The sequence below is a fragment of the Hermetia illucens genome, chromosome 1 (genome assembly GCF_905115235.1).
Source record: "Hermetia illucens chromosome 1, iHerIll2.2.curated.20191125, whole genome shotgun sequence".
Classification (NCBI taxonomy): domain Eukaryota; kingdom Metazoa; phylum Arthropoda; class Insecta; order Diptera; family Stratiomyidae; genus Hermetia; species Hermetia illucens.
The window spans coordinates 101,474,533-101,492,338 of record NC_051849.1 but is presented as its reverse complement, the minus strand read 5'-3'; the positions used below and the strand labels follow the sequence as shown (position 1 = coordinate 101,492,338).

The 17,806-nt window shown below is 39.2% G+C and overlaps 1 protein-coding gene across 1 annotated transcript; it reads right to left on the bottom strand.

Annotated features, from left to right (window-relative positions):
• Positions 1-4,175: 4,175 nt before the first annotated feature.
• Positions 4,176-17,505, bottom strand: LOC119658179 (aly/REF export factor 2). Its single transcript, XM_038065447.1, has 4 exons — positions 17,122-17,505; positions 16,131-16,338; positions 15,887-16,066; positions 4,176-4,440 (listed from the first exon to the last, which is right to left on the bottom strand). Exons 1-4 carry the CDS (start codon positions 17,341-17,343, stop codon positions 4,307-4,309), a joined length of 744 nt encoding a protein of 247 aa, XP_037921375.1. The 5' UTR covers positions 17,344-17,505; the 3' UTR covers positions 4,176-4,306.
• Between the last annotated feature and the right edge of the window lie 301 nt (positions 17,506-17,806).

Here is a 17,806-nt window from a genome sequence, read left to right as displayed (position 1 = left end):
CGGTCCATCTGGTCGGTACTTAGTATGCAGGGCTTCCGCAGCGGCTTCATCTCGTTGACCAAGTTCGGCAATGACTTCGAACGCGATGTGCTGGTGATCACTTGCCGACAAAGCCGGTTCTCGCCACCGTTTCCAGGATCCGTTTCCCTCTGGAGTCTGGCTGGGGCATGCCGCATTCAAGAGTGCTTGCATTAAATTCACCGCCTACCAGGATTCGCCACTCTGCCCGAAACCGCATTCTCCAGAGTATCAAGCCGGCGCCGAAAGTCCGGTATCGTCTTATTCGCCGTCAGGTCTTGGGCAAGAACACGAAGTCGGACGTCGTCCCGAACCCAGATGACAGCGGTACGCAATAAGCCGAGATGCCATGAAGCCGTGTTCCTGTTCCGGTATTGCTCGCTGATTAGCACTAGATCAGCCTTTACCTCCGCGGAAAACTGCTAGCAGCTGGTAAGCGGTTGCACTCCGGTGCATGTTAATTTGTAGAATGCGGATCATACCATTCACGCCCTAGCACTTTCCAGTTCCGCCCTAAAAATTGGGCACCGGCCCGAGCCTGCAGTGTATGCGACGCTCTCACCAGACGCAATCCCTACAGAGAACGCAACTTTCGCTTTCATTGAAGGTTTTCGCTTGATGAAATATCTGACCGCATGCTGTCCTTCGGTCGAGTCCCTTGCAAGTTACTGACGTGTGTCTATAGTCCAGACACCTGTAGCACTTGATGAGGATTATTCGCATTCGTACCCTGAAAACTATTCAATTTTGCTTTTCCTGCCGCTAAGAAGTTTCCTCGCATATTGTTCGGGAGCTTCAACCACAGCGAGTTTTTAGCCTCGAGCATTTACAGAGGTGATCTCTATCCGGGCAGTGATTACCTCTGGACATTCATGCTTTATGGCCTCTTCCAATTCGATCTTTTCTGTGAGGCAGTCAATACCTCGAATTTCTAGAGAGCACGTAGGCTCTAGACTAGAAACAAGAGCCTTCTCCCCCAGTAATCCCTGAACCGCTTCGACGAGAACTCCGCCATCCTTTGTTTACCGCATGGAAGACACTTCTGCTCCATTGTCTTCGGGTTTCATCCTATAGCGGATTTCATTAAGGACTTCCGCAAATGTCTTGCCTACCGTCGGCTTAATGAGCAGAGCTCCCGGTCTAGTCCTTCTTCGTTTCCTCGTCTTTTCTGCTACTGACTTTTGGTTCGTAGCCTCGTTGTCTTTGTACAAGCAGGTCTCTGGCGGCGTAGCCAGTTGTTTCCTTTTATCCTTCTTCGCCTTCTTTTTTCGGCTTTGGAAACTACTTTGATAAAGTCTCCTTCAAGCACGTCGTCCTCTTTCCACTTTTCCCCCAGTTCGCTTGAAAATGGGCTATCTACGATTCGTTAAGGTCTAGCAGTGTTTCTGCTTTCGAAGCATCTTGCACAGCTCTCCAGGTTCGCTTGTAGGAGATGCGATCCAGTAATTCCTCTAGTTTCATCGGCCCGTTTTTAACGCCTTTGCTAATGTTCACTCATAGATTTCGTCATTGTGTAGACTACGGAATCGTCCATCCTCATGTAGGGGGCCAAAAATTCTTCGGTGGATTCTTCTCTCGAACGCGGCCAAGAGTTCGCAATTTTTCTTGCTAAGAACCCAAGTTTCCGAGGAATACATGAGGACTGGCAAGGTCATAGTCTTGTACAGTAAAAGCTTTGACCCTATGGTGAGACGTTTCGAGCGGAGCAGTTTTTATAAGCTGAAATAGGCTCTGTTGGCTGACAACAACCGTGCGCGGATTTCATCATCATAGCTATTATCGGTTGTGATTTTTGACACATGAGAAAACACATGTTCACAGCAAATTTCATGGCAATCGGTTCAGGAATTTTCAAATAAATCGGGTGTGACAGACAGACACACATTTTAAAAAGTTTTTGTTGCACACAAACCCTTAAAAAGGAGTCGGCGACCGGCAAATTACAGATGGTGGTTGGCGGTGGCATATAGGAGGGAATTGTAGGGCTAAACCAGTTTGATACAAATCAACCTAAACCATTGTGAGGCAGCTGAACACTTGCACTTGCACTTCGCGAAGCTGAACATTGTAGTCAACGTTAAATGCGTGCCCAGGTTCCGAGGCAGAGGGCTAGGCTTGATTGTCGATCTGACTTATGTCAGTCCCTTGTTGGGGAGAGGGGTAGTCTGGCGAGTGAGGGAACACTACACCCATAGTGATCGCCGGACCATCCTTATCGAGATTAGAAACGGAGAAGGCGACAGAAGTGGAAAAACCAGGATAACCTGATTAGTCCACAGGAATGTTCGAGGAAGAGATATTCCTGGCGGCTTTACAAGAGACGCGAAAGGAACGGCGCTGGAAAAAGTGAGTCAGCTATGTTAGCGGGTAACTGAAGTATGCGGCTCTAAAATGCCGCGACGGAAATTTGGCCACAGTATGAAACCAAACTACTCGTTGAACCTTGTTGAGAGCATCGTGTTTGCAAGCGAGGAGGCTTTGCCAAAGACAGGAGGGAAGTCAGAACGTCGGCAGTCGGAGAAAGAAAATTCCGCGCATATAGGACAGTATTTGGCGAATGAAGCACACTGTCCCTACCGTAGGAGAATGGCGAATCCGGCAGAAATGAATACGTTGGGATAATTCCGAAAAAGGCCGCTGGACCCATACACTGATCCCGTGTATTGAGAGATGGGTCGAGCGAAACACGGAGAATTGAATTACCACCTAACACAGTTCCTTGTGGGACACGGTGAATACAAGAAGTACTTGCATCGTTTCGAATTGAATGAGACTGTCCGAGATTCCTGATTGAAAGAGGGAGATTAAACGACGCCCCACAACCTCGTAGAGGAGATGTTATACTCGGAAGCAAATTTTAGTGTGATAAACACAAAAGTAACTGCGATGCAGGAGAAGCTGCAGGAACTGGATCAACCTCGGAAAGCGCGACGGACGCATGACTTAGCCGTGCTGGTGTAAATCAGAGGCCTCCTCGCGAAGTAATGCTTTACGGTGGTGGCGGGGGAATTCCAACATTCGTTTGAAAAACGTATTCGGAGAATTGCGGAAAGCCGACTGCGTAAAACGAATCATCTTCCCCGCGGAAACCCAAAAGATTGAATACTTTCTTAATAAACATGCTTTGTTTCTGCTTATTATGATTTATACATAAAGCGCGTGGTAATCGAGTTATTTGTGAAAAATCATTTGTTTGCTTCGAAACGGCCATTTAATCGATTTCTTCTATTATATTATTATCATGTCTTAGTCTTTGTTCTGTTCGGGAAATATTTTGAATTCTACAAGTCGGGAAATTGAAAGCTAAACGCTTAAGGTATGAAAGGTTTTAGTATTTCTTATGTAAGTATATTTGAGTGCAGAACTATTCCATTTATACGCAGCCAGTGATGTATTTGCAGCATATCAAACTACCCACTTTAGTGTGATATTCATATTTCCTTTTTTGGGTTGCAGTAAATTCACATGGAAGTCAACTTCGAGCTACTCTAACTTTATCAGCAGTACAATTTTGATAATTAATTCTAAAGGTGTTTCTAATCAATTTCACACAATTATTAACTCAATTTGAGTAGATATCGGTATTTTGAGGCCTAGGCACTGTATAGCGGTAACTTCATGATTTTTCGGTTGGGTAGCCTCTGAAAATTGATCCGCTAAAGAAATGATCACTTTCCAGCCGCCGCACTCTTCGGCTTCGGAAAGTACTAATCGAGAGCTTTCGTTGATGCCCCACATAACTATATATGGAGAAAAAAATGTGCACCCCCTTTTGCATGTATGAGGCTCCTGGGAAAAGTGAATGACAGACATTGAAGAGATTTTAATAAATTGTTGTACACAAAACCTTACAAATGGAGTTGAATTGCAACTGTCATTACACATAAATGGTTCTTATGATAATGTTGATTATATTCCCGATATTAGCGTAAAAACTTGAAACTATGATAATATTTACGGTAATCTATTTTATCTATTCTATTGGTGCACAAAGGGTAGACTGCTTGAGTCAATCGTTGGTCAAGAGTTTTTTTTTCGATTACACTTTTCAAGACCTATTTATTAAAATGTTCGTATCAATCCAGGGGAAAAGTCAGAAATTTGCACGAGGAAACTCTAGCAAACTAATAGTGTTAGCCATAATTGAAACCACAAAGTTCTATGTCAAATTACATATATTTTATTTAAATCTTATTTTACATATCTTCGAAAAAAAATCAAGAAACAGTTAATATTATAGTAAAATTATTACTAAATTACTTAAATAATAGAATGACTAGGATGAATCCTACTTCATGTCATTCACATAAGCATCGAGCTCTGCATCAAGTTCCTCAGCTGTTGGTGCAGGTCCCTTAGCATTTCGTCCACGCCGTGGACCTCCTGCTGGAGCGCCACTACTGGCGCGGCTTCCAGTACCACCTACAAAAAAGATTTCAAATTCAGAAACCATATAAAAATTTTATGAACTATGAATGTTTAAAGTGCTAAAAAATAGATTACAGGCCGACCCAAGTCCACACACCCATGTATTTATCATTCGCATGTCACCTCGACCACGAATACAAAAGTATATTTGTGGGATTGCACTCGATACGTAATTCCATGATCGCTACATTCGTTATTATGTCGATTGTCGCCTCTCGACTGTTTATTAAGTAAACTTGATACCAAAATGAGACTTTAAACGTAGATTTAGAATTTTGAATAAGATCGTGTTGTTAGGAGATAAACTTTGGAATCATGGATATATCCGACAACGATCAAATACGTAGCGTTAACGCTTGATGTGAAATTTGAATGGTTTTATTAGAGCCAATTTGTACGTGGGAAAATCTGCTACCTCCAAACTCTTGTGCTTGTCCATTCGCGTCTCTCGTTGGTAAAATTTTGCAACAAAGTATAAATACGTGACTCGTAGAATGTATTTCACGTACATATTATCTGCAAACGTAGGCAATGTTTTTTTGGTACATCAATATAAAAAATCATGAATTGGTACTGGCACAATAAGAAACAGGAGGGAGGTGCCACACCTCCCAAATTTCAGGTCAATCGGCCTTGACTGAAAGAACTCGGAGATCGCGCCCGATTTCTAGCTTTAATGACTGGACTATTAAAAAACAAAACTTGTTTTCTAAACTCTTTTTGAAAATTACGTAGCATACGCATTTATCGTGCCAATAGACTCTCGCCTTATTTTCATTAACGACGAAAATCACTTCTATGGTGCAATCCAAAAAACTCTCAAAGACCGTTTTTGAAAAAAAAACTGGAATATTGTTTCGTGCGCTGCTGCATAGATAACTCCATATCAACCTCACAGAAAACTTTTTGGCTGATTCGAAATTCTGAAATTTTCGGAAGAAGTGGATCGCCTTCGTCCGACGGAACCCAGTTTCTTTGGAGTCAGATCACAATTTAAGTGAGGATTATTTCAATATGAGTTAATAATTTTTAAACTTTAACTCCAAATCTTAATTGATAATATACGACTGCGTTAGAATTTTGTGTCATTATTATTCCAATTCAAATCAAGTCACAAGAGAGAGAACCGGCCAAAGGTTTGCATTTTGCTCAGTGCAAATTTTATTTTTTCCGGCCTGCCGGGTCAGAATCTGCTATATAGCTTGTTACCATTGCTGTCGAAACGTAAAATAAATTGAAGAGTTGTCCATTCACGCATCAATTTCCCACTTTCCTGTTAAAAGTGCGGATGTTTTCATGTAAATAAGATTCAAATTGATCGCTCGACGACATCACTACGTTTTCTTTTCCACCTTTTAAACCATTATAATTAACAAATGAGCCTTCCGAATTGGTTTTTTAACGGATATGGTAATTGGACAAATCAAACTATTATACTATTTTGACGAAAAAAACATATAGTCATTTTCTAACGCAAAGAGTCTATTCTTGGAATTCTCATACATTTTTCCGCAAAAATAATTTTGATGTTTATTGTGTGCAAAATATATCGCCATAAACCATCTAAAAGGGACTACATAGGTATTTATTGTGAACGTAACTGTACTAAGTGGCAGTTGCTTATACAAACGGTTTGAAAAATTTCTTTCGATTTCTGTATCCTTATTTTATTAAAACTTGTATGATTAAATAAAGTCATAAAATATGATATGCCTGCATAAAGGTAACAAAGTGCAGGAAACAAAAGTTATGAACTATTTAAACAAAAATTAAAAGTTCTAAAAATGATGTTCGCTATTTCGAGCAGCTTCTTGTTCGCTGTTTAGAGTACCTAATGTAAACACCTTTTCGCTGCTTAGTGTTTCGGTATTTCGAGTCTACTGTACTATTAATAATTCTATTTGAGTAGATATTGGAGCCGGATGAACCTTAGATTTCCGATTTTTCTCGGGTGGATAGGTTCTCAGAATAAAACCGATTCCATTTTCTTGGGTGCACATCTTGAGCCCGCATTTCCCTATATTCCACCCAATATGAAAATTAGGACCAATCCCGAAAAGTACTAATTGACCTCTTTCATTCATTCATCATCCCCTCTTGTATGTGTGTGGAGCCCCCTTTAACTTAACAGAAAGTGGTGCCACGATTTATGTAAAGGAATTCACAGACTACGCATTCTCGCTCATATTTCATGACAATAGGTTCAATCCGTTTCTGAGGTAAATCGGATGTGACAATAGACATTCATTTACACATTCATCCAAAATGTTCACACGTACGACAAATTCCAGGAAATTTGTTTGGCTGAAAAAAATCAGTCCTTAATCGATTGGACTTTTAACTTTGCAGATTTTTTTCAAAATGCTGATTACGTACAGCTTTGGTTTTTCATTTTTATATGTAAAATTGTGAACTTCAAATTTTAATAAAATTATTGGCGTAGGAAAGCTATTGTTTCCCAAACCAAAACAAATTTTTGATCATTAGGAATGTCAAACCAATACCATTTTTTGACAGGTTATTCGTGTTTTAACAGTGGAGTAGAACCTCTTTAGGAAAGAAATTGAAATGTTGAACAGAAATACAACAAAATGAGCAAATGATCAGTTACACTGTATATATATGATCTAATGAGTAGTTCTGGGCGAACTGAATAGTGTCCAACAAGAAAAGGAAGGAATTTCAAGATATGGACTCTTCTAAATTTATCTCATGATTTATCCACTATATTCTCACCTATTAATGAATATTCTTCACATAAAGTAACTATCTTTTGTAATGAAAACTGAAAGCAAGGCTTTCAATGATTTGGATTTATTGAAGCTAACTCTCGACTCTTGTAACGGCTATTAACGTTCAAATCCTTTCTACAAAATGTGACGCAAGCTATTGTAGTGAAAGAAACAAAAGTACCAGGCAACCAAATGATGAATATATATGTATATTCTATACTATCCTAAAAAGAAACGAGAAGGATCGAGCTTCATGAAATGCATTATTACTGTTGCAATTTGAAAAGTATCCCTCATTCTCCAGCCAATATTTCAATATTCGAATCGAAGAATGAAAATAAAATGTTAAAAACATAAAACGTAATCTCCACAGTTGAGGAAAAAATCATTGATTTTGTCAAATCGAACGAAATATTGTATGTGGAAAATAACGATGGCGTGATTCCGAAACCAAAAATCGTTTGTAGCTGCGATCGGCCATGGATAGTATCTGTTTTGTAGATTTTTTACGCGTTTCCCCCACTATTATATTGATAATTTTAGTAATTGATTTTCCCAGTCGACATCGAGAAGAAATGATTATTTGAAAAGAGAATAAAACAACCGAAAAAGGGATTTGGGGATGTTTTCTCTAAACACCAATTCGGTGTAAAGCGTTCAATGTTTTTTTTTCTGGATTTTAATCTCGTTTCTAAATCTATTTCATCTTTGGCGTCAAACAGCTTTTCATTAGCGCTGAGCGTCGGATTACTACTATTTCTTTTAATTTAAAAATACCTCTTAATATCAAAAGTTAATCACAAAAAATAGATATCGTCACGGTTGGATATTATTTATAAAAACAAATATCTAACCTTTAGACAGAAAGATGAATCGTGATTTAAGAAAAATATTTTTGAAATATGTTTCTCTTTATTTTATAACATTTAATTTGATTCATCCAATTATAAATAGAAAATTCATCCAGTTGTAAATTTTCCCCCAATCTTGAAGTAAACTCTACTTGAATATAGCGGGCGTTTTTGGAAAAGCCAAAATGAACAAAATATTTAAATGATAGGGTTGCTTTGCAAGAAAAATTGCAATGCGCGATTCAAGAGAAACTTTTTTGCGCTCCCCACAAGCACGCAACCAAGCATCCAATTCCAAAAACAGAATAAATGCAATGAATGAAGCATAGAATTAGTCTTATTCTGAGAACTCCTTTATGAAACAAAAAGAAATTTCAGGAAAAACATGATAAACACTTTTAATTGAAGGGTAAACAGTTGATATTTGATGTGGTCACCGCAAAACTCCGATCATAGTTCGATAGAATATTAATCATGAACAGAAATTGAGAAAAACTAAACTCAAAATTAAAGAAGATTGTGAGGCGACGTTGGCTTGGCGAGGCATGACTGTTATTTGAAATATTTCTTCAGTAACCAATATGCCATTTTTGTTGAACATTGCTATTATGTATATGATTTCCTTTCTTTGAATTATATTGAAGGAAATGTCTGGAATAAGGAAGTCATAATCAGTATAAAACTGTTAGATTCAATTGATTAACCGGCCTAGTTAATTCCAACACAATATTCATGATTAATATCCAGCCTACTTCCTTATTACCCAGCGCTATGAGGAAATTATAATAATAACCTAACCATTGGAGGACGCCTGCGGAGATGCACATGAAAAATATGCAAAATGTGAGTCTGCGCCATAAGCAAATATTACAGATTGATGACAGATCAGACCAAATTTCTCTATTTTTTATATTCATTTTTCACGAAAAAGGTACAATCTTTATTAAATATTTCGGAAATGTCCAATTTGGCTTTTTATATCCAAACATTTTCGAAGAAGCTTTTGTTTTTAACAAATTGTTTCATCTGCCGAAACAATACGAAAGGTGATCATTGTATAATCCTTATATTTCAAAGCAAAACCTTTGGGGATTGTCGCAAGGGGAATCTGACAAACCATCGAAATATCGTAGCAACAATCACGAAGGCAAACCGGCTGATTTGAAAAAGCGTTACAATAAAATAGAAACTAATTCGGATGTGCCATACCACATGGTTTTATTCCGTTGTAAATTGTCAGCTCTTAAAAGGGTCAGTATTTACCCTCGAGCTCAAAACCAAGGAAATTGCAGATGAGCTAACACTATCAAATTGTAACTCCGCCTTCCCATTGTGATCGTACGTCCTTGTTTCTTAGCAGAAAACTATAGGTGGAGACGGATGAAGTAGCCCATGCTTAAAATCGAGAAAAAAAAACTGATGAACAACTGGCTTTTCAGTTTAGAATTTGATATAGAGATCACAACATTACCCGGAAATACTCCCTATCACGAGGCCATGAAATGATTGGACAACTCAAGATGAATTCAGCAGAAAAAGACAAATAATTTGGTCATTTTCGCACCAGCCGGCATCCTGGCCTACAAGAATCTGGCTCCTAGAAAAGGACGACTGTACCACACATCATAGCTGCCATCCAATAAATCATGACCTCGAAATGGATTTCTTAGGCAAGAAATGAAATCGGTTATAAGCACTGAAAATATAAGCGGAAGGCTGTGCTGTGACTGCGCGAGTCGGTATAATGTTCTTTTCTCGTACATAAGTGAAAATATGTTCTTTAATGTTGCATACCATCCTATTATTTTGGGCATTTTGTAACATTCTCCCCATTTTTTTTTTTTAATATATATTGCAAATGTTTTGTTTCAAGCATTCAAACCAAAAGGAATTTCTAATGAGCTATCAGATATTACCCAGGCTCATGTTTTTCCTTCGACAATAGATCGCTATACACAATTGAAAAGCTTACAATCTCACAAAACTTCTGAATCAGAAGTAGGAAAAAGCGACTGTGTATTCCCGAATGTCATCTTTCAAATTACTCATGCATTGTGTGTAGTCGCAATAACAATCTATTTGCCATCAGAAATCAGATATTTATTAAGACTGGATTTATACTTCATCGGGAAAATTATGTTGCAGAAACCAACTTGTTAACAAAACCCTTGCTGAATCGGCTTCAGTCCTTATAACCAGCAAACACTGAAACATTTGTAACTCCAAAAAAGATCATGTCTCTTTTGAATGAAATAACTCTTGCAGAAAAAGTCTCCCTGCTGTATCACCTATCCGTCTCCTTCTTTTTCGCCTTGAGAATGCCTTCGGTGGAACGTGGCAATCTGTTCCAGCATGACCTCAATTTTGATGCTTGGAGACACTTAACATTCTTCCATGACATTCAATGACGTTTCCACCTTCTGCAGGCGAAAAAGATGTGGGAAGCATCATCCATCACATCCCTATAGTAAATACCATCGGGGGACCGTAATTACTAAAAGCGGCAGCCCATTCTTCGGAGTTATAATTACAGAGGAAGGCAGTCCATTCTTCGGAACTGTAAAGAATGGCGAACCACACTCATCAGTAAACGACGCCTACTGGATAAGGAAGCTCCGGCATTGGACACCAATCGGAAAATCACAAATATCTTGCAGTAGCTTTCTCTCTAAATAGCCGTTGCTTACCAGTACAAGCCACGCAACATTCCAGCGGGAGGGAAAATACATTGAATAACAAATCCAGCTTAGTCATGAAAACCAGTCGATCCTGCCGCTTTTTGTCCTTCATGGAACGACCGCCTCTTCCAGCTCCTTGGCAACGAATATTGGGCATGGTATTGAATGAAGAGGAGAAAGTGCCTTCACAATTTCTTCCATGTTCACTAATTCCACAGAATAGAGTGATCGATGAGCACAGTTTTTTGATAACCCGCTTCTATCCGAAACCCCGTACTAATGTGATTGATTAGCTCTTGCCTATAGCTTACTTAGCCCTTGTATCCTGCGGATTTAGGAGTTACCTCACCTTAACCCCTTGAGCTATCCACCGAATAGTCAGGCAGCTCCTTCGTATATTTGCAATATCAATTGTCCGCTAGTATACAGGTAGCTTCCCGTGACAGGGCCTCCTTTTGAGTGCCAATGTATTGAAAGCTGTGGTCGTGAGGCTCATTGTTGAACTCACTTGCGATTCAGTCGTAGTTCTTCCGCCCGCGTTATCTCAAATCACTCTTTCCTTTTGGGACACTTAATGGAAAAACTGTTTGAATGTAGCCATTAACTATACCATCTCTTCATTGTCATCGTCAGGCAACTATGCCTAGCCATGATAAAACTACACAGCCTTGAAAGTATTGTATTCCGGCACAGTTGATAGGAATGATCAGGCGAATGTTGACTGATGTCCGACGTCAGGAAAATTTTCGAATTCTGTGAAATTTTTCTTATACCTTCTAACCTCGATTTTAAGTGTAATACAATTCGTTAACAATGTTAACAAGCGAATAAGAATTTGGTGATGATTTGTGTGATGTATAGCTTCTAAGAAAATATACAGATGAGCCATTATCTGGGTACTTTTTAAAAGCGGTAGATACTAAACCCCTCGGAAAGCAGGAAGCTGTGTGCTTCAGGTATACGGTTTTGTGTTCATCTTATATGAGGAACTTTCTATGCACATACCTAAGAATTCAAAACACATTTTCATATATTTCCAAATTCGAAGATATATTTACATATTAGAGGCAAATATTCTATTCATCCTAAACGAACCAACATTGCCTATACCCTACACTGACGCATATCTTATATATAAAAATCAATTGCTGTTCGTTAGTCTCGCTAAAACTCGAGAACGGCTGAACGGATTTATGTTATCTTGGTTTTGAAATGTCTGTGGAGGTCTAGGGAAGGTTTAAAAGGTGAGAAAAATTCGAATAATTGCCAGTAAAACCCTAAAAACAGCACTTTTCTTCTTCCCATATAAACGTTTTTTTCTAAATAAAATTTTGAGTCAATTTGAACTTTATTGATATTCAATCACTCACTATGTTCATCGGACCTCATATTACAACCAAGTGACAATCTTTTGTTTTTAAAAAGACAAAAGACATCAAATGTTTCACAGCTCAGAACATGTATTGGAAAATAGAATTTCTGTTTTTAGTATTTTTGTTTCTCACCGTTTAAACCTCTGAATTTCCATAAATATTTCAAGACCAAACTAGACTACCTAGACCTAGACTAGATATTAAATTTTGTTACAAATTAAATTTCTGAATGCAACGATAATATTTGACATTAGATTTGGCAACCAACTAATATGTCAATCCATCCTCTTGCACTTTAGAAGACGGAAAGAAGTATTACGATATTGTTACGATATCTATGAGTGCGCGAGAATTTTCTTTACTTTGGCGATCCTTTGTGATAGTGACATTCCAGTAAATGTGCTCTTTTTTTGATATTTTGCGATTGTGACACTTTACTGCTAAGTGAGCGAAAAATTTTCTCACTTTGATTATTTACAATTTACGATGCCGAGGAGAAGACGACCTGACTTAGGTCGTCGCAGTCAATCACATGTTCGAAGAGTTAAGAGAGAGACAGATCAAGAAAATAGTCGTATTGCTATGTCAGAATTGCGTTAGTTAGTGAGTGATAATGACGTAGATAGGCTTAGAATGCAACGAGTTCGTGCACATCAAACACAACAACAGCAATCACGACATAACGAAATTGATCGAATCCGCAGACAGAATGCTTCTGTGATTCTTGAATGAGCTGCATTCCACTATGATCCGGCAATTGATTATAGTGCTGACAAATCGGTAACAATTGGGGAAATGAAAATAATTTGTAAATATTGTAAGGCGTTAAAACACACTCATGAATCTACTGGATTATGTTGTGCTGGAGGCAAAGTAAAATTGCCACAATTGCTCCCACCACCAGATCCTTTACGATCTTTAGTTTCTGGGATTGGAAATGATTCTAAGCACTTCTTGGCCAACATTCAGAAATATAACAGCTGTTTCCAGATGATATCATTTGGCGCTACACATATTATACAGGACAATTTCATGCCCACTTTCAAGGTTCTGGTATATAATATTTTTTTATAACATTCAATATGTACTAAAATCTATATATCGGAAATAATTAATCGACAAATTTTTAAAAATTACAGATACAAGGACAAATTTATCACTTATTGGGGACACTGTTACCAGTACCTGATGCAGATTATCAATTTTTACAAATTTATTTTATGGGCAATTCAGATGCGGATGTTGATAATCGTTGTGCTCACAATCCAACAGTGAAGAGAACCATTGTCCATGAATTACAAATGTTTCTGCATCAGAATAACAATTTAGTAAACATGTTCAAAATAGCATTGGATCGGCTGCCATCTGAGAGCCATAATATTGTCGTTCGAGCTGACAAATCGATTGAGGCAGTTCGAAGTCTGCCGGGTCAGCTAGTATATACATAAATGTACACAACTGATCAAAAGCATCTCAATATTTCCTTTTTACTACATATGAGTTCACTTTATTTGATAATGACGTCATACTCGTCTTAGGTGCAATAAATTCACGTGAAATAATATATTTTGACCATTTATAACTTTGTTTATAATAGTTGGATTTATTTCAAACTTTTCGAAATGATATCCTATCTATTTGTTTTACACAAAACCTTAAAAATAAGACCCAGAACGGAGATTTCTTCATTAAGATTTCATCAGTTCAAATATCGCATATTTAGGCAAGCGCAAAGATTTTTGTCATCGATTTGTAAAACGTAATGTCTGTACGTGTTGAGAGAAATTGAGGTAAAATTTCTGAACGACAGTAATGACGAGTATCCAAAAACGAGTAAGAATTCAAAGGATACATGCGTTTGGCTTTAAAGTGCTGGAAAGCTATACAAAACGCCGAGGTAAAATGGGTTTCCTTAAAAGGAAATGTAAAGAATAAGAAGTGCTCGACAGTCGGCACTTTCCACAGAAGCGAAGATTAATTTCAGAATTGGCTGAAAATAAACCAGAAACTAGCACGCCAATAGTGACGCTTAGTGGTGTGCGAGCGCTCCCTCATCAGTGGCGAGGACCTACTGTGAAAGTCCAGTTTTCAGCATGACAGAATTTCCATGTATCCCAGATTGTACAGTTGATGAAATCGACATACGAGAATCTATTTTCTGATAGTTTATTAGGAAGATGCGTGGGTGCACACAATTAAACAACGAATGCCTCAAATTCTGGCTCCGAAACATTTGCACTCGGGCAACGGCTTCGTTGAAATTGCTATCCACTTAGCAGTAATGATCTGACATGCAGTTAATTAAAGGAAAACAAAAGGTATGAAACATTGTGCGACTTCATAAAAAACGGAGGAAAGCCCGATTCTTATTAATTTTCCATTATGTATATGACCTTTACAACAAAACTATTAAAATAATTTTTTTTTCATTTAATGAGAGATCCAAGAATTTTTGCACCACCCTGTATACATGGCTGTCAGAAAAAGGTTCTACAGCGCTGATGCCAATGGTATGTCCTCCAAAGTCGCTCAAGTTCTGGCCTGCATTGACGATATCAACATAGAGAGAAGAACACTAGATGTACAAACGGCAATATTGAAGGGAAAAACAACAGTCTATAGCAATGGTGGAGCGACATCGGAATACTGAATTAATAAATACCGGCGCGAAACGAAATCCGTGCACGATTCTTGACACCCCAGAGACCGTCTTTCAGTTTATAGAAACTGGTACTATTGCACAAGACAATCTCTCCAGTCCTCGTGCATTCCTCGAAATTTGGATTCTTGAGCAAAAATACGAATTCTCAGCTACGTTCAAGAGGAGAATTATTAGCCCCTATAAGAGGATGAACGATTCCGTAGCCTAAATAAGAATGAAATTTATGAGTGGTACCAGGACCGGTTCATTATTAACGGTTCAACAACCGATTTTCGATCAAGGCTTGCTTCATAAGGAAAGAGACATTCAGGTTTTGCCGCGAGGTCCATCGATTCAATATATCTAGAAGCTATCCTTGGTCCAGATCTACACCATGGCTCCTGAGGCAGGATCAGCAAGTCTGCTTTTACTAACGCAGATGTTCCCCTTTTTAAACTTTCCGGGTTGGATCATCCACAACCATACAAATTTGTCAAGTTGGATTTTATCTACCAGACGGCCGTGATATCTCATCTCATCGGACTCATTCTTATATGGGCTACGGACGGTTTGGTGGTGGATGAACTCCCACTCAATGATTGCAGCAAATGTCAATGTGTAAATTATAAATGCAAAGTAACCGCTAGAATGCTTTGCCGCAGCTTTGCGGGTGTATGTGATTCGACCGTAGGTCTAATATGATATTCACTAATTTCAATGAAAACGGAGGGTATTCATTTCTTCTTAGGCATAAACAATTTACGAAGCAAGGAAAGGTTCTGCATCGGAGCACGGACCCAAAACAAAAATAGCCTGTTTTGAAACACTGACAAACTCCACATGTTTTATATAACGAATCACATAATTTCTAGCAAATTTATTGTCGAGATTTGACTATCAGTGCTGATAAGGTCGCTATGGTGGATTTTTGTAAATATTAGTCTAAAATTCTATGAAAGAGCGGTCATTGTTGTAGGTTGAATTATGAACCCGGAGGACAAACTGAAAATTTGGCATAACACTGCAGAAAGAACAAAGAAATGTAACTTTGAAAGGTATATTTCGAGTGTGAGGACTTGGTTGGTTATTGATTCTTTCCTTAGGAGCAACAAACATCGACCTGCATGTAAATGTGGAAAATAATAAAGAAAGTGGCTTTACTCACCCGGACGGCGCACAGGGGCTTTGCGTATAGGAGCAAGTCGTGGTTTCTTTAGCGGGCTTGAAGGTACATCTGACGTAGCGAGTTGAATGTTCATTGGTCTACCGTCTAGGGGAACTCCGTGGTACTGTTTCATTGCCTTGATTGCATCTGCTCGACGTTCAAATACAACATCTGCAGTTCCTGTAACGAAATAGGAACGTCCAATGAGAAATCATTTAGAAGGACACTAGCGTCTAGAACTTACCTAGTGATCTGCCGGATCTGTCGTAATGCACTGAGGCGCTCTTCAGGGGTCCAAAGTCAGCAAACAGCTCGTTGATATCCGATTCTGACACGCCGTAATCCAAGTTCGAAACGAGCAATTTGGCTCCTGTAGGGCCACTCCCGCCCAAGCCGCCCACTCGTTTCGGCCCGTCGTAGAGATCATGTTTCCAAGCGCTGTTCACATCGCCCTGGAATTGGATTTGCTGCATTTTTCAGTCTTCACATCACTCGCACGGAAGGAGAAATAGATGGACAGGGCACTCAAGATGACAGGGAGACAGATTGACTATTTCAACGCGCTTTCAACTTCATTCATTCAACAAAATATTTATTAAACAAACAATAGGAACCGCGGAACTTATTCCAACTTGATTTTCCGTTTTGCGACACACTCGATGCGTGGATTCACATACACGCACTGAGAACAGTTCAGATCATCATTTTTGGTAATTCCAATCTACGGATTTATGTTATTGCCGAACTACTTTCGCCACATTCACGGCTGGCGAATGAACGGGCGGCAAGATAAGTAGGCGGTCAGCCATTGCAAGCGATTTCGAAATCGCCATGAGCTCTGGAAATTGCAATTTCTCTACGTGAAACAAAAAACTAACAGCTCGTGATTTACTCATCTGTTAACCGGCAGAAATGGAAATGAGGCGAAATGCATGTTTGCACGCTGGGCTCGCCTGCAAATCCGCTTCAATTCGGGTACAGTCCGTTTCCAACAAATGCTTCGCGCGCGACACGAGACACTTAAACTTCGCAAACGAGTAAGATTCTCGCGGCTTGGAACGAAATTGCGTCCCCGCCTTGGAATATTATGTGAATGCAGGATTTCGGTCCGAGCCCAAGCAACTACAACTGGCATTGTTGGCATCCCATAGTCCACACTCGTCGCCGACTCCATCTTGTGAAATTCTATTTTGGGGACATTGTGTAAATTTTAAGTTTTCCTTTCGGATCTTTACCCTGGGGAATCTGGAACGCGTAATGCCGCCGCGGGTTCGTCCTTTCAGTGTTCTCGTGGCGAGCGCGCCTCCACTGGTTCCTCCTGGTCGTTGCCCTCGGAATCCGCCAGGCCGTGTGGTTTTTCTCTGCTGACCTCCTCGGCCACCGCCGCGACGACCGACTCCGCTCCCTTTGTTCGACTTGATGATATCGTCCAAACTCATATCAATTTTATCAACCATTTTGCCTTTTTTTAATTATTTATGTTCAAAAGTCTTTAACCACTCGATTTGCACGCGTACGCGACCGTGAGAAACGAAACCAATCTACGGATTAATGACCAAATAAAACGGGACACCGAATGAACCTTCGCGACCGACTGACGCACCAGAAATGATCAGTGCCAACTGCAAAACTTGCGAATTTGCTGAATTCAACATGGCAGCCAATAGCACCGATATACAGTTTCCAGGTTCAGATATAGATGCCGCTCAAGTGCAAATACGATTAACTTAACCCTTTATAAAACAAAGCTATTTACATTGGAAAAATTCTTCTTTGTATTGCTTCTTTTTGTTAGCGGTCTAAATTAGGGGTAGAATGTGGAGACAAAAATAATAGAGAAGTGTTACAAGAGGATAAACTTTTAGAAGGCGGTTTTTCTCAAATATTGGGGGCTACTGATTGCAATTGGTACTGCCTGGC

Coding starts and splice junctions, on each gene's coding strand:
- LOC119658179 (XM_038065447.1), bottom strand. CDS start 17,343: ATGGTTGATAAAATTGATATGAGTTTGGACGATATCATCAAGTCGAAC. Junction 16,339..17,121: donor CGCGTTCCAGATTCCCCAGG/GTAAAGATCCGA, acceptor ATCCAATTCCAG/GGCGATGTGAACAGCGCTTG. Junction 4,441..15,886: donor AGCCCCTGTGCGCCGTCCGG/GTGAGTAAAGCC, acceptor TCTTTTTTGTAG/GTGGTACTGGAAGCCGCGCC.